This window comes from Watersipora subatra, chromosome 2, assembly GCF_963576615.1.
Source record: "Watersipora subatra chromosome 2, tzWatSuba1.1, whole genome shotgun sequence".
NCBI lineage: Eukaryota > Metazoa > Bryozoa > Gymnolaemata > Cheilostomatida > Watersiporidae > Watersipora > Watersipora subatra.
The window spans coordinates 70,716,640-70,735,751 of NC_088709.1; the positions used below are offsets into that span (position 1 = coordinate 70,716,640).

A 19,112-nucleotide genomic window follows, 5' to 3' on the forward strand; every position below is an offset into this window, starting at 1 on the left:
AAGAGGACAATGTTACCTCCTTTTGGCCTGTAACAACCAATCTATGGTTTCCAGCGCCTCTGAAGATTTTGTTAGAGTGATTGACGTTTTCCACTAAATTGGCCATAGACGCCGGCACAGCTGTAACTGCGGCTCCCGTGTCTAGTTTAAATTTCACCTGATGTGAATTCAGTCTGATGTTCGCGATCCATGCTTTTGGAGTTTCAGTAATATTTTCAATCGTGAGTCCATCTAGTCATTCCGAGTCGGAGCCAAAGTACAAACTCTCTAGTCCCTCGGACTCTTGCGTGAGCTCGCTAGTTATATTTATCTGCGATCCTTTTTTTGTTTTACATGCCTTAGCTCTAGCCCAGTGCCCTTTCTCTTTACAGATATAACAAGTCGCGTTGCGTGCAGGGCATCTCTCTCTCGGATGCGAGTCTCTGTTACAAAAGAAACACTTTTGTTTGCCCTGTTGACCGTAAGTTCGCTTTTTGAATTTGTCGCTAGTTGCAGTATAATCTTTTACCGCATCTAAGTTATCATCATGGGTTTCCCCTAATAATTTTGCAGCTTGAGCATGGTGGGATATGAACTGTTTAGCTTTTCGAATACAAGTCGCCAAGTCTAACTCTTCGACATCGATAAGTTGTTCTCTGAGTTTGTTATCCGCCACTCCTACCACAATTCTGTCTCTTATCAACTGGTCACGCATGTTGCCGTAGTCACAGTTGTCAGCCTGGGTATGAACTTCAGTAATAAATTGGTGAATTGACATAGATCCTTGTTTAAGACTTGAATTTTACTCGTTCATAAATTACATTTCTGACGGGTTCAAAATGATTGTCAAACATGGCGATTACATTCACCAATGTTCTTGTTCTACCTTCTTCCGTATCATGAAAATTAAATTGGTCATAGATAGGAACACTGTCCGATCCCATTAGCATTAGCAGGTTTGCAATTTTCTCTTCTTCTTCCATATCGCCATACTTTTTGGCTATTCTGAGGATATTAAATTGCCTTTTGAATGTTTTCCACGATACTGAAAGATTTTCATCTTTGAAATTTAATTTCTTTACAAAGCGATCATCTTTACTTCCTTCCGCCATTATTTATTTATATACTGGTTTCTAACAACTATTTACTTAATTATTCAGTTCCTAGGATTCATCCAAATCCTCAACTTACCTCACGAGTACCGAACAACGCAAATTATAGTTAATAAACCCGGTAAGATTCAGCCAAACCTTCACTACTCGGCTTAGAGGTAATTAACAACGCTAGCGTGGGTACGCTTATTCTGACACCATATAGGAATACTCGGGATATATACCTGTTAGTCGAGCGTTGACGTCCTTCTAGTAAGCCTCCAGGTTGACGAATGACTCCGTAGCCTTATCCCCGTCCTCTCATGCGCATCGGATCAGTCCGACCAATCAGACACCTCTTACAAAAACTATCCATATATAAGGAGACTTGAACTCATACTAATAGTGAAGGTAGATAGCTCATTTAGAACAAAATAAGCTATAATAATTGTTGTTTTTATCAAAACACTTCATGTGCTAAGTTTCTCCATTAGGGTTTATGCATATGTAATATAATTTTGAATATAATGGAACAGTTGTTATTTGCCTGAATATATCATTTGCTGGGTTTATGCATCTGTAATACAACAGTTTGTATTAATAATATGGTCCACGAAAATCTATTTTAAATCTACTTGTCATTTATTATATCCTACTCCATATAGTATAAATATGTTTGTTTGTTTGTTTGTGAATATTATTTATTGAGGTTTTCATGAGAAAATAATGTTCTGTTGACCTCATAATTAAAAATTAAAGCTAATATAATGTGGTATAATATGATAATTGAGAATAAAATTGATAGTGGCTACAATAATATGATTTCTATAAGAGGATAATAAGATCGTTGATTGAGCTGAGTATATATATACATATACATACATACACATATATATACATATACATATACACATATATATATACATACACACACATATAGTGCATATACATATGCAAGCTGAGTTGATTGAGTATTTAGATTCCAAGTTAGTAATTATTAGTATGGTCATTTTTTTTAAAAATTTTAACGCGGGTGACACAATACAATAATGTTTTCTTCTATTAGGGCACTCTAAACGTTGTGTAAGAAGAGTTTTCATTAACACCTAGGTGGAAAATAACTGTTCAACATGTGCGTTTCGGTCATTTTTCACTGTTTGTTTACAAACGGATCTAATACACGATTAGCTCTCCAATATGGCGCTATTACATATCGCTATCAATGTAAAAGACACGTGATTACCATTTTAGGGTCCTAACTTTTGGAAGACCTTTATTAGAGAGCTAGCCTTGGCGCAAAAGTAGACTCCTGCGGGAGCCAACTAGCGGTTTTTAGGCCAACGGTTAGCAAACTACAAAACTATATGTAATTGACTCACTACATCAAAAGTCCGATTCGTACTCAAAAAGAACATGTGAGAGTAAACATTATTATAAACGATAATTGACCGTAAAACAAAAATAGGTACGTAACTAAAAGGAGTGTATTATAGCAATTCAAGCACAACAGAAAATAAATGTTTTTGGGTGTGCATGTGCATCGAAACTCTGAATACCCATAAGTTATAGTACAATTATTCTCGAAAATCAAAGGTAGAAATACTGGTAATTAACATTTACTTTTTACTTCGCCAGAGATCTTACATCAGAGATGTTTATAAGGCTTTGAATTTTAATTCTCATTAAAAAATTCAAATTCGAATTATGTTGCATCGTATGTCGAGTAAAAATCGATTCAATTGACATTTCATTACAAAAACACCACAACTCAATTCTTTAGCTATCTCAACTTCAATAACTCAATTCAATTTTCCCAAGTAAACAATATCAATTTTCTAACCATTTTAATTCTAATTGACTTATGGCAATATATCAAAATAACAATAGCCCACAATCGCTAATTTAGCTACACGCAGTACATTAGTCTATTAACTGTTTGTATAGCAAATATCAACTATTTCATTCGGTATTTCATTGTTTTTGTGGAATTAAGTCAGGCCTACTATTGGTAGGAATTAAGTCATTACTCCGTATTTTTGCTGTAAAAGCAGAGTTTCTATATATATATATATATATATATATATATATATATATATATATATATATATATATACTCATGCTACAGACAGTACTGTTTAGGCTATTGAAGCCTCATCAGTGCAGCTCAGAGCTTAGGCAAAGGAAACAAATCCCATTACCAATGAGAGTTGACTTCCTGCCATGAAACAACTAGGTTGCCTCACAGACTTTAAGAAAGTCAATGTGCTGGCACCATGTATATATATACATGTATATATGTATATATATATGTATATATATACATGTATATATATACATGTATATCTATATATATACATATATATACATGTATATATATATATATATATATATATATATATATATATATATATATATAAAACTAATATAATAATGTTAAAACTTAAAGTATAAAATATGTAGAAGGCAAGCTGGAGGATTGATATGAGTATTGTCTCTGTCAAATAACTTTAATTTATTTAAAGTTTTTTAGGATCAGCAGAAAAAAACTCTGCACAGCAATCAATGCATTTAACAAACAAATGAAGTGCTTAATACATTTGTAGGTTAGTGAAACCGGTTGCAAAAGAAAAACGCTATCATTTTTGCAGTTTGACCATAACACAGACAATCATTGTCTAATATAAAAATGTAGTAGCTAAAAATATCATTGGTCCAGTGTTGAAGTATTTCACTAGCAGAAATATGTTTAGGTTCCTGTTTACAATAATTCTTTTCATCACAAACCGGAAATTAAAAAAAATTGAAACCATGATGTTATGTTGTGCTCTTGTAAATAAAGGGAAATGTTATGCAACTGATTCATTGTTAGCCCAATGATAACCTAATTTCCTAAATTTATTGTGGCAAAGTTTTTCAGTAGATCTGATAACACTGCGATCCATGATCGTTGTCTTTGTATAGGTACAAAAGCAATTTGTTATAAAGGCTTTTTGGTAAAATGAACTACATTCGCGAGCGGCTATAAAGCTTATAAACAAGCCTATTGTCAGTGTGCAGGCGAACCATAAAGGTAGTGCGTAGTACATATTATTAACCAACAAAATATCCGCAGTGAAATCAATGTCTTGTGAAAATATGTGCGGGTGGCAATATGGGGCAGCGCTGACATTTTCGCTTTGACACACATCAAGTAACAGATTGTGTTTTTAGGACATCACTCTACATGTGGACTTTCTGTCAATGCAGTAATTAAAAAGGGGAAGGACTAGTGCAATTTGACTCAAGTCGTTTTGCTTAGTGAAAATAGAGAATTGAGTCTTTTCCTCTCTGGTGATAGTAAAGATTCAATTCTTACTGGTAGGAAGCTTTGAGTCAGTACAATTCTACAGTAAATAAATCATACCAGAAAATTGATTCGTGTCGATCCATTTGTGAAGCAAGCCTTTGTTAACTCGATTGCCCATCTCTGGCTTACATATATTTTATTAGTATAAAGTGCCAGAATTGGTTTTGCATGACTATTAAAAGTTTAATTGCAACAAAATTCTCATTACAGTTATTTGGTATCAAAAAGTTCACCATGTTTTACTCAGTTGTGTCGTAGGTTCAAAATATGTGGAAATGTGATTACAAGCTCTTGACAGCTTAAAAATGAACAGCTAAAGCACGTCAATTACATAATTTTTTATCATATATTTCAATACATCAGAGTCTTGGCTTTCGAAGGAGCCATTGTTTGACATGGTGAGACAGACATTGGTTGGTGTTTATAGGATTTCTCCAGAGCTCTACCGCAGAAATGTTTAATGGCATCGACTCAAAAATTGTGACGTCACAATTTTCATATGCGTGTTGTGTGCTCTTACCGCTTATTTTATTGTTTACCGCTTATATTTATCAACTACGATAATGACGCTAGTGGCAGGTGAAGGTAGGACAACTCCAGAGAACCAATGAGGATGAGAAAGTAATCAGTGTCAGTAGCTCTCCATGTACAGATTAGTTCTATGATAAATAACTCAGATTCCAAGCACCATAGTATGTTTTTCCGATGATGTTATGCGCTAGCCTTTTCATTTTATTGTGATGTTGAGGGTCGCGACTGAGACTAATTTATTTCAAGCATTATGTGATCTCGCGACATATACACTATGTTTCCATGATGCGCAGTGCTTCGGAGTTGCGCTATCTCCGAATCATGGAAATGGCGTCTTCGCACTGAAATCACTGCGCACTGATCAGTGCGAAGCCTGTGCAAATTCGCAGCAAAGAAACAGCGACTGCGCAGTGGCTGCGCATAGCTCTCTTGCCGTGGATACGGATTCTTCGAGGGCCATAAACTAGTACAAAGGTTGTCCTGCTAATCTTGTTTTTTCTATTCTTCCGATCTTCTTTCACCTAAATTTAATTATGGTCTGCATTCACGAGGATGATGAGGTGATTACTTTCCTGGACTTTGTTATCGATGCCAACACTTCTCGAAAAATAGGTGGCAAGTCCTAAATTTACGTATAAATAATATATTACTTAAAAATACTTATTAAAAATATATTACTTTGTAAAAAGTGTGTTAAGGTTTGTAAAACCTTGTGAATGTGTATTGTAAATAAAAGTATAATGACGACAGAATCATAAAAAGACCGTTTATGACGTTCGGTATCCGTGATCGATTCTATTTGTCCATCAGGCGATTCGATTTATACAATTTCTCTTCTCTGGCTAATTTGCTGAAATTCGGAAAACCACACTGCGCAGCATGGAAACGTACAATCCCCTCGACTTCGGAGGGGGCTGCTTCGCAGTACTGCGCACCATGGAAACATAGTGATAGTCCCAGGGCCATGCAACTGCAGGTCACAATTTAATCGATGTGATTTCATTACCTTTGTCAATGACAGTATATTTATTGAAGCATAATTAATTAACCCAGAACATGTGTTTGTATTGGTTGAGCGTTAGCACGATTCTCGGCCATTGTTGATTATCTAGAATCCTAGTTTATTATTAGTGGTCTTTGGGTACAACAGCACTGATTGTCACAGAAAAGAGCAGCCTCAATGGCAGCGAAAGGGATCGACTACCTAAGGCTAAATAATAATTGTGACATCACATTGTGGGAACCGCAACCATGTGTTTTTTATTGCAGGACATATTTTTGACACCATGTTTTTCATAGTTCTATTATTCTTTGTGTATTGAATATAGGCTCATTCGAAAGCCAAGACTCTGATGTATTGAACTATATAATAAAAAAATTATGTAATTCATGTGCTTTAAGCGCAGCTATGACAAAAAAGCCGTAGGTTGGAATCCCTCTCAAAACGGCTCAAATTTGACGTAGTTGCAAACGATGTGCTTCTGTTTACACTTTCATGCAACCTCATTAGTCAAAATATTTTCACAAATACTATTCACGCATTCAATAAAACCATGTCTATTGTTCTTACGCCTCTATGTCTTCATCATTATAATGCTGTCACATTGAGCACTGATATCTCAAAACCTACCGTAAAAATTAGTTTAACCTTTTAACTTTAGCTCGAGGAAGTGCATATCATCCTCTGAGAAACATAAGGAGCCTGTCGGTCACTTGTGGTGGTCGAAATTGCTTCAGAAATTGTTCCTGCCATTTGGCGGAAACATGGGTCACAGGATCAGGTTATGACTAAATGATTAGACCAAGCTGTAACAAAACTGTCAAGCAGCGAGCATCTATATTTGATAAGGGCTTTTCAGTAGAACCCGAAGTGTTTGTCGTAAACTAGTGCTGCGAGAGGTGCTTTATAGAGCCTTTTATTGACCTTTCATTTCACGTGATAACATCACGTGTCAAAACAATAACCACGTCGAGTTGAGTACATCATCACAATAAAGAGATTCCAACCTACAGCTGGTTTTTTAGCTGTTCGTTTTTGAGCTTATAAGAGCTTGTAATCACATTTCACATATTTTGCACCTACCATAATGCAGAGTAAGACACGGTGAGCTTTTGGTACCAAATAACTGTTATGTGAATTTTGTTGCAAGTAAACCTTTGAGGATTTGCATCTTAAAGTTGAAAGTTTTATTTAAAGTTTCTGTCATTAATGACTCTGCATATAATACAAAAATATTTGCCACAAATCAATGAGCTTCAAATTTGACATAGGGAAGTAAATTGATATACATTGGGCAACTGAAAAGAACAGTATATCAGTTGCTAAAAATGTTTCCTCGATGATATTACAAAGTTATATGACATACTATTAATACGACTGTATCATATTTAACACTTGCTACTGGCATATCCAGCTTAGAATTGTCCAACGTAACAGGCCGTCCAGTTATACAATTTTGCCTTACGATATGGGAAACTACTCCAAATAAAAAACAACTAGTTTTGACAATGGTTATTATAAAACGTATTTCCCTGATTGCTATTCCACCTGTTTTCAGATGCGCTTACAGCTCTAAAAAAAATTGGGCATTCCACCGGTAACCGAAATTGGTGGTGAGGTAGCAGGCTATAATTATTGTGAAACAAATACCCAACAGATATTCTGGAACAACTATTACTACCATCAAGATATATATACATTAGAATATATTCTAATATATATTAGAATATTATATCTTGATCGTAGTAGAATAGTAGCAACACTGAATCACATGTATTCATGAATATAAATGAATACATGTGATTCAGTGTTTGCGCACACAACGGGACAACATGCTAGAGATTGTCAGCGATCTCCGATCTCATCGTCCTTCTGGCCTTTTTATATACATATTGTCTCTTGTTGGCTTCGCCTGTTCACTCTTCCATCGGCCTTGCCTGTCTTCTCTCTGCCGACCATGTCTTCATCGTCAGCTGGATCTACTGTTGAGATGGGATTTCGCCCTATCATGGTGTCGGCTCTGGGATTGGCTAGGCAGCCAGCCCTGGTTTTCACGCTCTGCCATTACACAATTATATGCTCAAACAGTCAACAGCTTGAGAAGACAAGAATTATCAAGGCTTGTATAGCAATAACATAACAATAATTTAATATTATTAGACCTAAACTAATTATATATTCAGATGGCGCTACTACTCTCCTTATCCACCTAACTTGAAAGTACTCTATAAAAGATTGCTAACAACACTTGATCCACATACCGTAAAACCTGTATTTGAAAGTCGCCTCTATTTAAGCGCCATATAGAAAAAGGGTTGAAAAATAGACCTCCATTCTTTAATTGAATCCCACTTCTATTTGAAGGCCACTTCTGTTTGGCGGCCACTATTTGTGATTCTTAATCTTTACAAATCCATAATAACAAGTGATTAGTAGAAAAGGGGCCACAAAAACGTGCTAATAATGACTCGATTACATCAAGAATTATTAATTCGTTCGTAATTTCTGTTCATATCGAAGTTTATTTCCAACCCCCAACTCCTTAGATATTTTCGTTACAAACTTTGATTGCAACATCATAAAAATAATTAGTAATTGTTTCAGACTAATAGTAACTCCTTGTTTAACGCGGTAAAAATGAGATATCAGACTGTCTTTGTCTGACCAAACGGAGAGATAATGTCAAGGTTCTTCCCACAGAGACAATAAAATTGTTCGCGTGAGAAGAATTGGCCTTGACTCCAGATATAGTAATCAAACCTTACCAAAAATATTTCTCAACTGAGGCATCGTAACGCGTGGGCGCATTGGTAAAATAATCAGCGTGCGCTATAACTATAGCTGGGGAGACACACATGCAGACACACCAATTTTGAGAAATATATATATCGTCATGAATTGAAAATATGCTTCTAAATTTAAAAGGAAATAAGAAACTTTAAACTTCAACTGGGCCCCTACCAGGCCAACATGGCAAAGCAAATGTTCTGTAGTATGCTGAACACTGCCTGTCTGCAACAGCATCTACTGGCCGTACCCACTCCAACATTGACCCACATTGTGCAGGCTGGTATCGAGTTCTTCCGGATCAACACTGGGAAATGCCAAAAGCCACCCCTCAGGTTCGTGGGAGAGAAGTCAACCGCGACAGTAGCGGTGGTACAGGACAAATTCGTTAGATATCTTTTACTTTTAGTACAACAGCTAGCAAAGCAGGTCTGCCAGCTGAAGCTTGAATAACGCAGCTCTAAGACCTAACGCGACCCAGACAGTTTGGCAGCAGCCCATATGTTCGGCAACAGATTTTGCAGCACTCCGGATTTGGTTCGCAGCTACTGTCAGGTGCCCTTTGATGCAGATGCGCTTAGAAAGTCACTTTTCTGACTCATTCTAGCTTCTGCACGAAGAAGGAGCAGGTATTGCACAACCTTCACTTATTGGTGGACATTGCTACTTCATCTAAACATCAGTCACAGCCTTGAGGAAGTGTCCCAATGGCTGAGGGGGAGCAGGGCTCAAGCTCAAACTTGCCAAGCGTGAACTCCATAAGTGCCAGATGTTCAGCTGGTCCAGGACAAGCTGGACATCCAGGACCTTTTGGAGTCAATTCCAGAACTAGAGGTATTAAGTAAAAAGCTGGCAATAGTAACACCAGCAATACCGAAAAAAGCTTCAGTTCCACAACAACCAGTCCGGCCGGGTACCCTAGGAAAGCAGGCCCTAGCTTTGATACGGCACAGCCCCTAACCAGCCAGCAGGATTAAAAAACCAATTGCTCTGGTGACTGGGTGCGTCTTAAATTGGCGTTGAGCCAATCCTATGGGAGTTGGGTGGAGTAATACACTAACGGCAGAAGGGTGACAAGACAAACAGCCATCTTGTCGAAGTTCATTTCCATTATTGACTGCCATCGAGTCAACATTACACGATTCACTTCATGCTATGCAGCAATTTTATCTTGACGATAAAAACTCCCAACAAGAAGGTAAGCTTACCGATTTGCTCGAAAAGGTACTGAACCGCGTACCCCTACTTAACCATGGCTTGTTGACTCCGCTTAAAAACAGTCGGGCGACAAATTTTGACAGCTGACACAAGCCTACAGAGGAGGAGACGATTACCCCATGCAGGATCTAGTAAACCTACCCTGTTCACCAATCTTGTGCGGAGTTTTGGCTGCCGACTAGCCAGCTAGATTTTCAGGGAATGGCCACAACGGAGAACTGGACAACTTTTGGAGTACAGCCACCTTTAGTCGGACGTAACTTAGGTCATGGCTTATGTCGCATCTTACCAGGAGTGGAGTCCCTAGGATAGAGAGACTCTACAACAGAAGAGAGGGCATCTCCGGGATAGTGCCCAGCAAACCTTTTCCGGGCCCAGCTGGTAGCATCCTCTGGCTATTTATTAGATCTCCCACTGCTTTTAATGGAGTGGGAAGTGTGAGGGTAGCTGGGCCTTCCAGCAGATTAGCCAAACACTTGGCAGCCCGGTCAGCTTCAGCCTTACCCGGCTGGCAAGGAGACAGCTTTGCACTACTACTATTTTCATCTGTCTTATTGCTAGCTAAATTATCTTCTGATTTACAAGTGGATTGTATCATAAAACCCCACGATCACTTGATTGCACGAACATGGAATTTACTTAATCTAGTTTTATGTTATTTGTTAATTTAGATAAACTGATCTCTTCATTTAATGCCTGTCATGGAAGGTTTCTCGGTGAAATCGGAGTTGCAACCAAATGGCTTGAGTGACAGTCTCCATTCAACAGGTTAGTTACAGAGTTTCCAAAGGACATAGATAACAAGAGCTATTGTTCTTGACCATTTTTGTATTATGTATTCTGTCTTCTATGCACATTATCTCGGTAGTCATGCCATCTATAGTAAAGTTCTCTGAACCCATTCCTTGCTTATCATTGTTTCCTGTTGTTTATTTTGTCATTTTCCCTCCTTTTATTTCCTCCTTAGTCTTGCTCTCTGTGAGCTTATCTATTATTATTATTTTATAGTATTTCTACTATCGCTATCATGGCTATGTCTCCTGTAGAAATGTCTTATATTCCTCTGTCTGATATAACCATGTCTGCTATAATCATGTCTGCTATAATCATGTCTGCTATAACCATGTCTGCTATAACCATGTCTGCTATAATCATGTCTGCTATAATCATGTCTGCTATAATCATGTCTGCTATAACCATGTCTGCTATAACTATGCCTACTATTGCCATAGAGTATCATAACTGCATAACTAAATGGTAACAACATTATCATGATGCTTTACCCTGCCCACCTGAGCAAACATCCTCTTTTAGGCTTATCCTCATTGTGTACATTGCCTAATTATAACTGTAATAACTGTATAACCATAGCCCGGTGTTGCACGGATATTAAAAATCAGCTTATAAACAGTGCCTGGTAATGTAGTTGCCTGCCATTAGCCTGGCGCATTACCAATGACTAATTTAAGTAAGATCACTAAGAAGAGCATAAAAAGAGAAAAAGCATAAAATTGCGTTTTGCCTTAACAGAGAGTGGTAGCGTACGTTTACCCACATAGCGACATCTATTGCCCAAAGAATGCATCAATCTTGTCTAGCTGAATTAGTATGGTATTTGCTGGCGAACGGGAGGTTCCGCGATCAAATCTTTTGCAATATGGATTCTTCGTTCCAATATTTTAATAGCTATAGCTGGACAAACCGAAGTACATACACACAAACTTTCAGATTTATATATATACTGGATATATACATTTGTAAGTTGTAAGTTATATTATATTGTTGGTATTTTGGTTAAAGTAGATCCTTGTGGTTCGTCAGTCAGCACAGACTGATGGAGGTAACTATCTTAGAAAGATTTCTTCATAGTATCCACAAAAACTTACTGTATATACAATAAGCTTGTCACTATCATTATTTTTAGATAAGCTCACATAACTATTGTAGGAGTCGCAAAAGTGAACACAGAATCAGGATCTGATAGCGGTGCCGTTAATCTCTACCCAACTGGTTAGTTAAAGAGTTTTCAAATAATACTGTTACGGGTATTAATAAGCTCCTATGTCAGGTGCAGCTGAGTTAAATGAATGCAATAATTATTTTACTGTATTGTCTTACAGACTAGTTTGTTAGTAAAATAAATTGCAACATTATAAAGTGAATCGTGAGCCCGATGAAGAACTTCTGAACTTGAAAAGTTTGAGAAATTTATGTGCTAAACACGGATCTGTGAGCGCTAAGAAAATTAGAGTTATTCTAAAAAAATTGATGTTTGACTGCAGCAGGAGCACTTGTTTTTTAATTATGTATAATTTCTATAGCAAATTTGTTAAAGATTTGTTGTACAAAACTATTTAATGTATCTAAATTGTTTAAATTGTTTATATTGTAGACATTGAACTTAATCTAGAATCTGGGAGTCCTTCTATCAAAACACACTCTGGTGAAGGTAAATATGGCATTAGTATAATGGACTTTAATATACAGGTTGAATTTTGCTTTCAATGAGGTGTTAAACACTTGTTTAGTAGATCACTGTTGGCACTGAGACATATTAAGATCACTCTTCTCTTTTTACCATCCCATTAAAATCCATATTCCACGGCTGTTTGAAGATCGCAAGAGTGATTTAAAGGTGTGATTGCATCAAAAAAGTTGATTTGATGAAATTAAGACCAATAAAAGGCTAAAACATCTGCTACAATTTGATGTTATCTTTGTTTTTATAGACTAACCCTGTCCAGCGATATATGCGTTTGAAGGAGGCCACCTTTTAAAAAGCTCAGATTCGAGCGGGTGCTTCATTCGTGATGTAACGAGTGATACATGTGAAAAGAGTTGACGAGCGATAAATATAAGATCTCTTCATTAGCCAATCATCAGCACGAAACTTTTATATAGGTCATATTAAATGTTATTGCTCGTAAAATGGGTTGCCTGTGATTTTGAAGATTCTCGTTGTTAGGGATTTTACTCTATTACTAGTTAGTCACACGCGTCGACTAGTAGGGGATTTATTTTTAGTAGGAGCTGATTTATTTGACATTGTTAATTTACTGAATTACTGCACCGGCACATTTTATTGACGAACAACAGAATTGTAACTATGCTCAGTTTAGCGAAGGTGACTCAAAGTTTTCCGAGCGTCAGGTGATTAAAGATTGGGGCAGACAGGTTATGGTTAAAGCTGACAGGCATCAGCAGCGTTATGCTGTAGAGGAAGATAGGAGAATGAAGGTAAATTTATCTTTAACTTTGAGTATCCTTTACATATATTCTAAACTAATTGTAAGGATTTTAATACTCATGATTACATCTACTAATAAGTAAAAATATAATTTTTTGCTATCACGAATCATCATTTCACATAGCTATAATATTTGCTTAAACTTTCTTTGGCATTTTAGCTAGATAATTAAATTTATGATTAGAAGTTATGTTTATTTCTCACTTTTAGAAAGTGAGGAACATCGGTTGATTAATGCTCATCTTCAACTCTCAGAAACAAAGCTTTGAATTGTTGGCTTTGCGTATTTATGCTTTTGTTAAACATTTATTCATTTTGAAAATTACACTCGCAGTCTATCTATCTCTCAAGTTGAAAGCTTTCAGTAGATCCGTGTTAAAACAGCATATATATGAATGACATTTATTACATTTGTTTCATTGTTACAGGATGTTTATGTGGTTCACTAGGGGAGCAGTCGCGTTAGTCTGGAAATTGTCGTAAATGGGAAAGAGAGACACGAATGTTTGCTGCACAAACCATAATATGTTTTGTTTGAGTTTGCTGCAGTAGATTAATTTGTCCTATTATATGAGCTGAAACTATGTGAATGGCCATGACTTGGATGGATAGGTTTAATAAAAACTTTATGCTGCGATGAAAATTTTTTGGTTTGTAAAAGTTGTATAATAAAACTAAAAATTCCCCTGTCATACAACCCACTACCTGATAATGGAATAAGTGATAATGGAAAAAAGAAAGGGTAGTGCTGGTTGTTGAAAAAGTAGTTGTCAGCAGGAATTGACAGAGTATAGTGTAAATGAGAGTTGTTCGAGATGATATAAAATAAATTTGAGGGAGCACGACTTCAAAAAGGAAATTCTAGTAATCTAGGAATTTGCCTGGGGAACTTGTTGGCACGTATGACGTAGTTGTATTTGATCATTGTATGTAATGAAATGTTTCTAATTACATCCAGTACACGTGAGCTGTGATATGTTGTTGTCAAGTCTGCCTAGAAAGTTGTTACACCGTTCTGGAAAATCAGGGCAATCTAAAGATTAAAAATGAGGAATGTGATAAAGAGGGGCAGCATTGGGAGGAGCAATATTGTTTTGTGCACTATTTTCATGGTCAATGATGTCCATAAAGTTATGATCATCATCTGGAAACAAGTGGGCTGCCAAGTCCATGTCATTTATATCGCCTACAACATCTACTAAAGAATTCTCTGAATCAGATGGGTTGTTGTTATTAGTTTGAGTAGCGTGTTGTTGAACATTAGCATTTGATGTTGATGGTTGCTGTGGGGACCTTCTATTTATCCTCCTATTGATCTGTAATAATTGAGAGACACCCGGACGGCCACGATGTGGTGTTCTGGGAAGTTGTATGTCCATGGTAGTTGTCAAGCTGTTTCGAAATTAAATTAAAAAAGTCAATTATGCAAAACAAAAAGTTGTAAAAAATTCACACTTAATCTACTACTATCTCAAACCTATGTTTTACAACAATAAAATGAATATTAATTAAAGCTGTAGGCCTAACCTACTGTAATATATGTAATTTAACAACAGCAATAAGGAAATATGCTTATTATATTTCTGAAATGCAATATTATAAGTAAAATGGTAAGCTGCTGTGTAATATACACAGTTTGAAAGTTGGTTGTGTTGAATGTAGAGTGGTTGTGATAGCGATCTAGCAGAAAGCAAGTATGAGCGTTCACACGTCTTGAAGTTTTCTGCAAACTGGAGCAAAATAAAAAAATGTTTTCATCATAAAGGGTCATTGTAGTTCGGCCCTAGCTTGTACATAAGATGTAAAGAATTTTGGCTAACGTTTTAAATAATTTAATGAAACCTTCGGTAATTGTGAAAAAACATAGGCTGATAGACTGTGTACCACGACTTTGTACCTGTAAATCGGTCTATGCCTCAAAAGGTCTACTTTTATTACAGAAACCTTCGGACAAATAAATTCGAATAATTATTTTTATGATAATTTTATAAAATCAAATAATTATTCTTATAATTAGATATTTTGGCAAGATATTAAAGACGGAAAAATATTAGAGACCTTCGGCAATTAGACAATGCTATAAACTGGTGAAATGAGCACGTTTTTATCGTGAAATGCGCCCTTTTTAATAGTTCTATCTGTCGCACGGCTTTATTGGCGTATCGTTGGCTGGTTTTAATTTTGATTAAAAAAGCTTGTCAAGTTTTTTATTGCGAATTTCGGACCAATTAATCTGTCTATTTGTGTATAATCCTATCAGATGGGTAAGTTTTAAGATATTGTCGACAATTTTCAAAGACTTGGTAACATATTTAAAAAGGTTTATATGTATTTTGTATCGTTATTATACTTAAACGACTCCATTGAAAAATGGTTAAATTTGTTGATGAGATTTCGGTACAAGGGTTTGCGACGGTGTTGATGAATAATTTTCGTGGGTTGTGTGCACATGCATTTATCATAAATCTCTCAAACAATCGCTCCGCTCGTGTTTGGTCGTGGGATAATATTGTTGAAGACAATGCAACACATGATTTGCAGAACATATTGAATACATCATAGCCGTGTTGCCATCTGTGCTGAAATCTTCTCTGATAGATGGATGTATGAAGTGTAATCCGAGCTGTATTGGCAAGTACTTTTGCATAGCTAGACTCCAATCCAACGGACTAAATATTAAGTTCAAAAAATGTTATGCTCCACCCTACTAAGTGAAAACAGGTGAGTCCACAAACCGCCAACCAGGTGCAAGAATGGCTTTAGTAATCCTTTGCCAGAATCGGTGGGTTAATCAATTTCAAAGACATTGACGTTTTGCGTTCACTATTTTGGTCAACTCATAAAACCATTTGTTTTGTATTTGAATTAACTAATCGAATGTGACCAGTAAATTTTTTCTACAAGTTTATGCTGATAATGACTAAATAACGTTGACTATACATGACTTTTTGAGATGCAGTTGGTTTCACCATATATTCGAACATATTATTTTTAAAGATGTCGGCATTCTTATTTTGTTTAGTAGCTAGTTTCCGATGTGGGTAGTAACTGAGAACTTAGCTGATAACAAAGGTCGCAATGAAATAAGTTAACTCAATGACCTAATTATCGTAGACCGGCAGAATCATAGTTGGTACTCAGATGTTTACACAACATTTAGAGGAAGCTAATATGTCAAGTTTTTAATTTCCGCTATTTGAGGCGTGTGAGACATTCATAATAATGTATCTGTAGCTGGATTTGAATTTTTATTCTATTCAACATGAGAAAATACAAAATAAAATATATGCTAATACAGCTGCGTAGGACTAGATTTTTATCGCAATAGCCGATGTGAATACGAGAGATAGAGACAGGTTGTATTACTCGTTACATCATTTTGGGCAAGTCCGGGCATGTTTTTTTTGACTTGAGCGTTTTTACTGCAATCAATTTTTTTTCTTACTCTTCAAATATCTTGACAATGAGATTGCCTAACACAACAAACAACATATCAACTGAAAGACAAAAAATGCTTTCTTTTAAAATCAACTAAAATCTGATGCAATCACATCTTTGAGAAGTGGAATACGAAATGATTGCGGACCCCTCTCGAAATTCAAATTTGTTGGTTGGTGTGCTGCATATGTCGGAGTCACAAAGGTGTCGATAAGCTATTCAGCAAACACCCTCCCACAACGCCTTTCAGCTGTTGTTGGAGTTATTTTGCTGAATAACATATTGTGGGAGAGAGCATTGCCCCACAAAGCCGGAAAGGTGTTGCGGGACAATCTTCTCTCTTTTTGTCAGTTCAGCATTTGTAAAGGCTTGATCATGTATGTGTAGAATGATATTGAATTTATTGCGTATTTTAGTGTTTAGCATAATATTTACTACAAACATTAATTCATTAGCCATTAGTCCTAAAATTGATTATGATGTTAAAGGGAGAAGAAAGAAAATGATTTCCATGGCAATGAAACAGGAGATAATAAATAAATACGAAGAAGGCGCCCGTATCGTTAACATCGCTAAAGAATATGGCCGTAACCAATCGACAATTGGAACTATTATCAAGAATAGAAAAGCAATTAAAGCAAGCAAGGCTTCTAAGGGCACGACTATCCTTGCCAGTCAAAGGACTTCAATCAACGACGAGATGGAGAGGCTTCTTTTACTTTGGATTAAAGAGAAGGAAATTGCCGGTGATACAATTAATCAGCCAGTAATTTCTCACAAGGCAATGGCCTTATTTGATGACCTCGTGGAAGCTCAGAGAAACGGTGAAGATGAAGGATCAGCGCAGAAAACCCCTCCCAATTTCAAGGCGTCTCATGGTTGGTATGAGCGCTTTAAGAGGAGGACTGGTATTCGCCCAGCCATCAGGCATGAAGAGGCGGCCAGTTCTGCCAAGAAAGAAGTAGACAATTTTGTGAAGAAATTTGGGAAATTAATTTCTGATGAAGGCTATATGCCTCAGCAAGTGTTCAACTGTGACGAAACTGGCCTTTTTTGGAAGAAAATGCCCCATCATACATCTATCACAGCCAAAGAACAGAAAATTTCTGACCATAAATCGATGAATGAAAGACTAACCCTCGCATTTTGTGCAAATGCCAGTGGGGACCTGAAAATTAGGCCACTTTTAGTGTGTCACTCAAAAAATTCTAGTGCCTTCAAAGCACTCAATATAAGGAAGGGTAGGCTCTCGGTATTTCGAAAATCTAATCGCAAGGTCATGGTCACGAAGACCATATTTATTGAGTGGGTAAATGTCTGCTTCGGTCCTGCTGTCAAGAAATATTTAGAAAAAAATGATCTCCCCCTTAAATGTCTTCTGGTGCTTGACAATGCTCCTGCTCACCCTCCTGACCTTGAGGACAGCATACATGTTGACTTCTCTTTTATCAAGGTTCTCTACTTGCCATCGAACACCACCCCTCCCCTACAGCCTATGGAGCAGCAAGTGATTGCCAACTTCAAGAAGTTTTACAAGAAGTATCTGTTCAGAAAATGCCTTGAAGTTACTAAAAGTACTCAACTTACCCGCGATGTTTTTCTGAAGGAGCATTTCCATATCGTTCAAGGCCTGAAGATGATTGAGAAAGCCTGGAATGAGGTTTCAAAACACACCTTAAAATCCTCATGGAAAAAACTGTGGCCAGGTGTTGAGACAAAACAAGACCCCAAAGGTTCCGAAAAAGAGCACATTGTTGATTCTGCCCATGAGGGTGGTGTTGAGGACATAATTTCACTTGGGAGGTCCGTGGGAATTGTTGTCGAAGAGGCTCACGTTGATAACTTTACCAAGGAGCTTACGACTGGTGGCTTTAGGGAGTTGAAAACAATGCAAGTGACCATCATTCAAGAGGAGCAGCAGTTGAGTGGTGGTGAAAAGGTGGGAGAGGCCGAAGAAACATCATCGGCGGAAATAAGAGAAGCTATTGGTTGGTATGAAAACCTTACTAGATTTATTGAAAAAAATCACCCAGAAAAAATTCACACAAGCCGCCTTATGGACAGCGTTAATAACATATGCATGAGTCATTTTAGAAACATTTTGAGGAGTTGTCAGGAACAGACGACTTTGGATAGATATTTCTTCAAAAGAAAAGTGTCAAAAAGTGCAGATGATAAAAGTAAGTCTAGTAAAAAAGCTAAAGAAAGTGAACCTGAAGAAGTACTATTATAGTAAGTTCTTTAAAAAAGCAGTTTTAATTGTCTAAATGTTTAATTTACTGGTGTAGACTGATACAAATAATACAAGATATATCCTTATCCCTTCTCTTAGAGTAACCATTAAATGTGTAACCATGTATTGCGGGAAGGCCTGTTTTCTACTAGCTACAAATCATCGTAACCTTTATCTAAATAGCTACTTAAAATAATTGAGACATTCACATTACCCTCTTGAACTTACTAAAGGCCCGCCCT

At 36.7% G+C, this 19,112-nt stretch overlaps 2 protein-coding genes across 2 annotated transcripts; one reads left to right on the forward strand and one right to left on the reverse strand.

Moving 5' to 3' along the window:
- Window positions 1–235: 235 nt before the first annotated feature.
- Window positions 236–694, reverse strand: LOC137388508 (uncharacterized). Its single transcript, XM_068074995.1, has one exon. The coding sequence runs from the start codon at window positions 692–694 to the stop codon at window positions 236–238; it is 459 nt and encodes a 152-aa protein (XP_067931096.1).
- A 1,784-nt stretch (window positions 695–2,478) lies between these two features.
- On the forward strand, window positions 2,479–19,112 carry LOC137387667 (tigger transposable element-derived protein 1-like). The gene is made up of 5 exons (XM_068074149.1): window positions 2,479–2,535; window positions 10,624–10,720; window positions 11,900–11,962; window positions 12,345–12,401; window positions 17,126–19,112. Exons 2-5 carry the CDS (start codon window positions 10,645–10,647, stop codon window positions 18,868–18,870), a joined length of 1,941 nt encoding a protein of 646 aa, XP_067930250.1. The 5' UTR covers window positions 2,479–2,535; window positions 10,624–10,644; the 3' UTR covers window positions 18,871–19,112.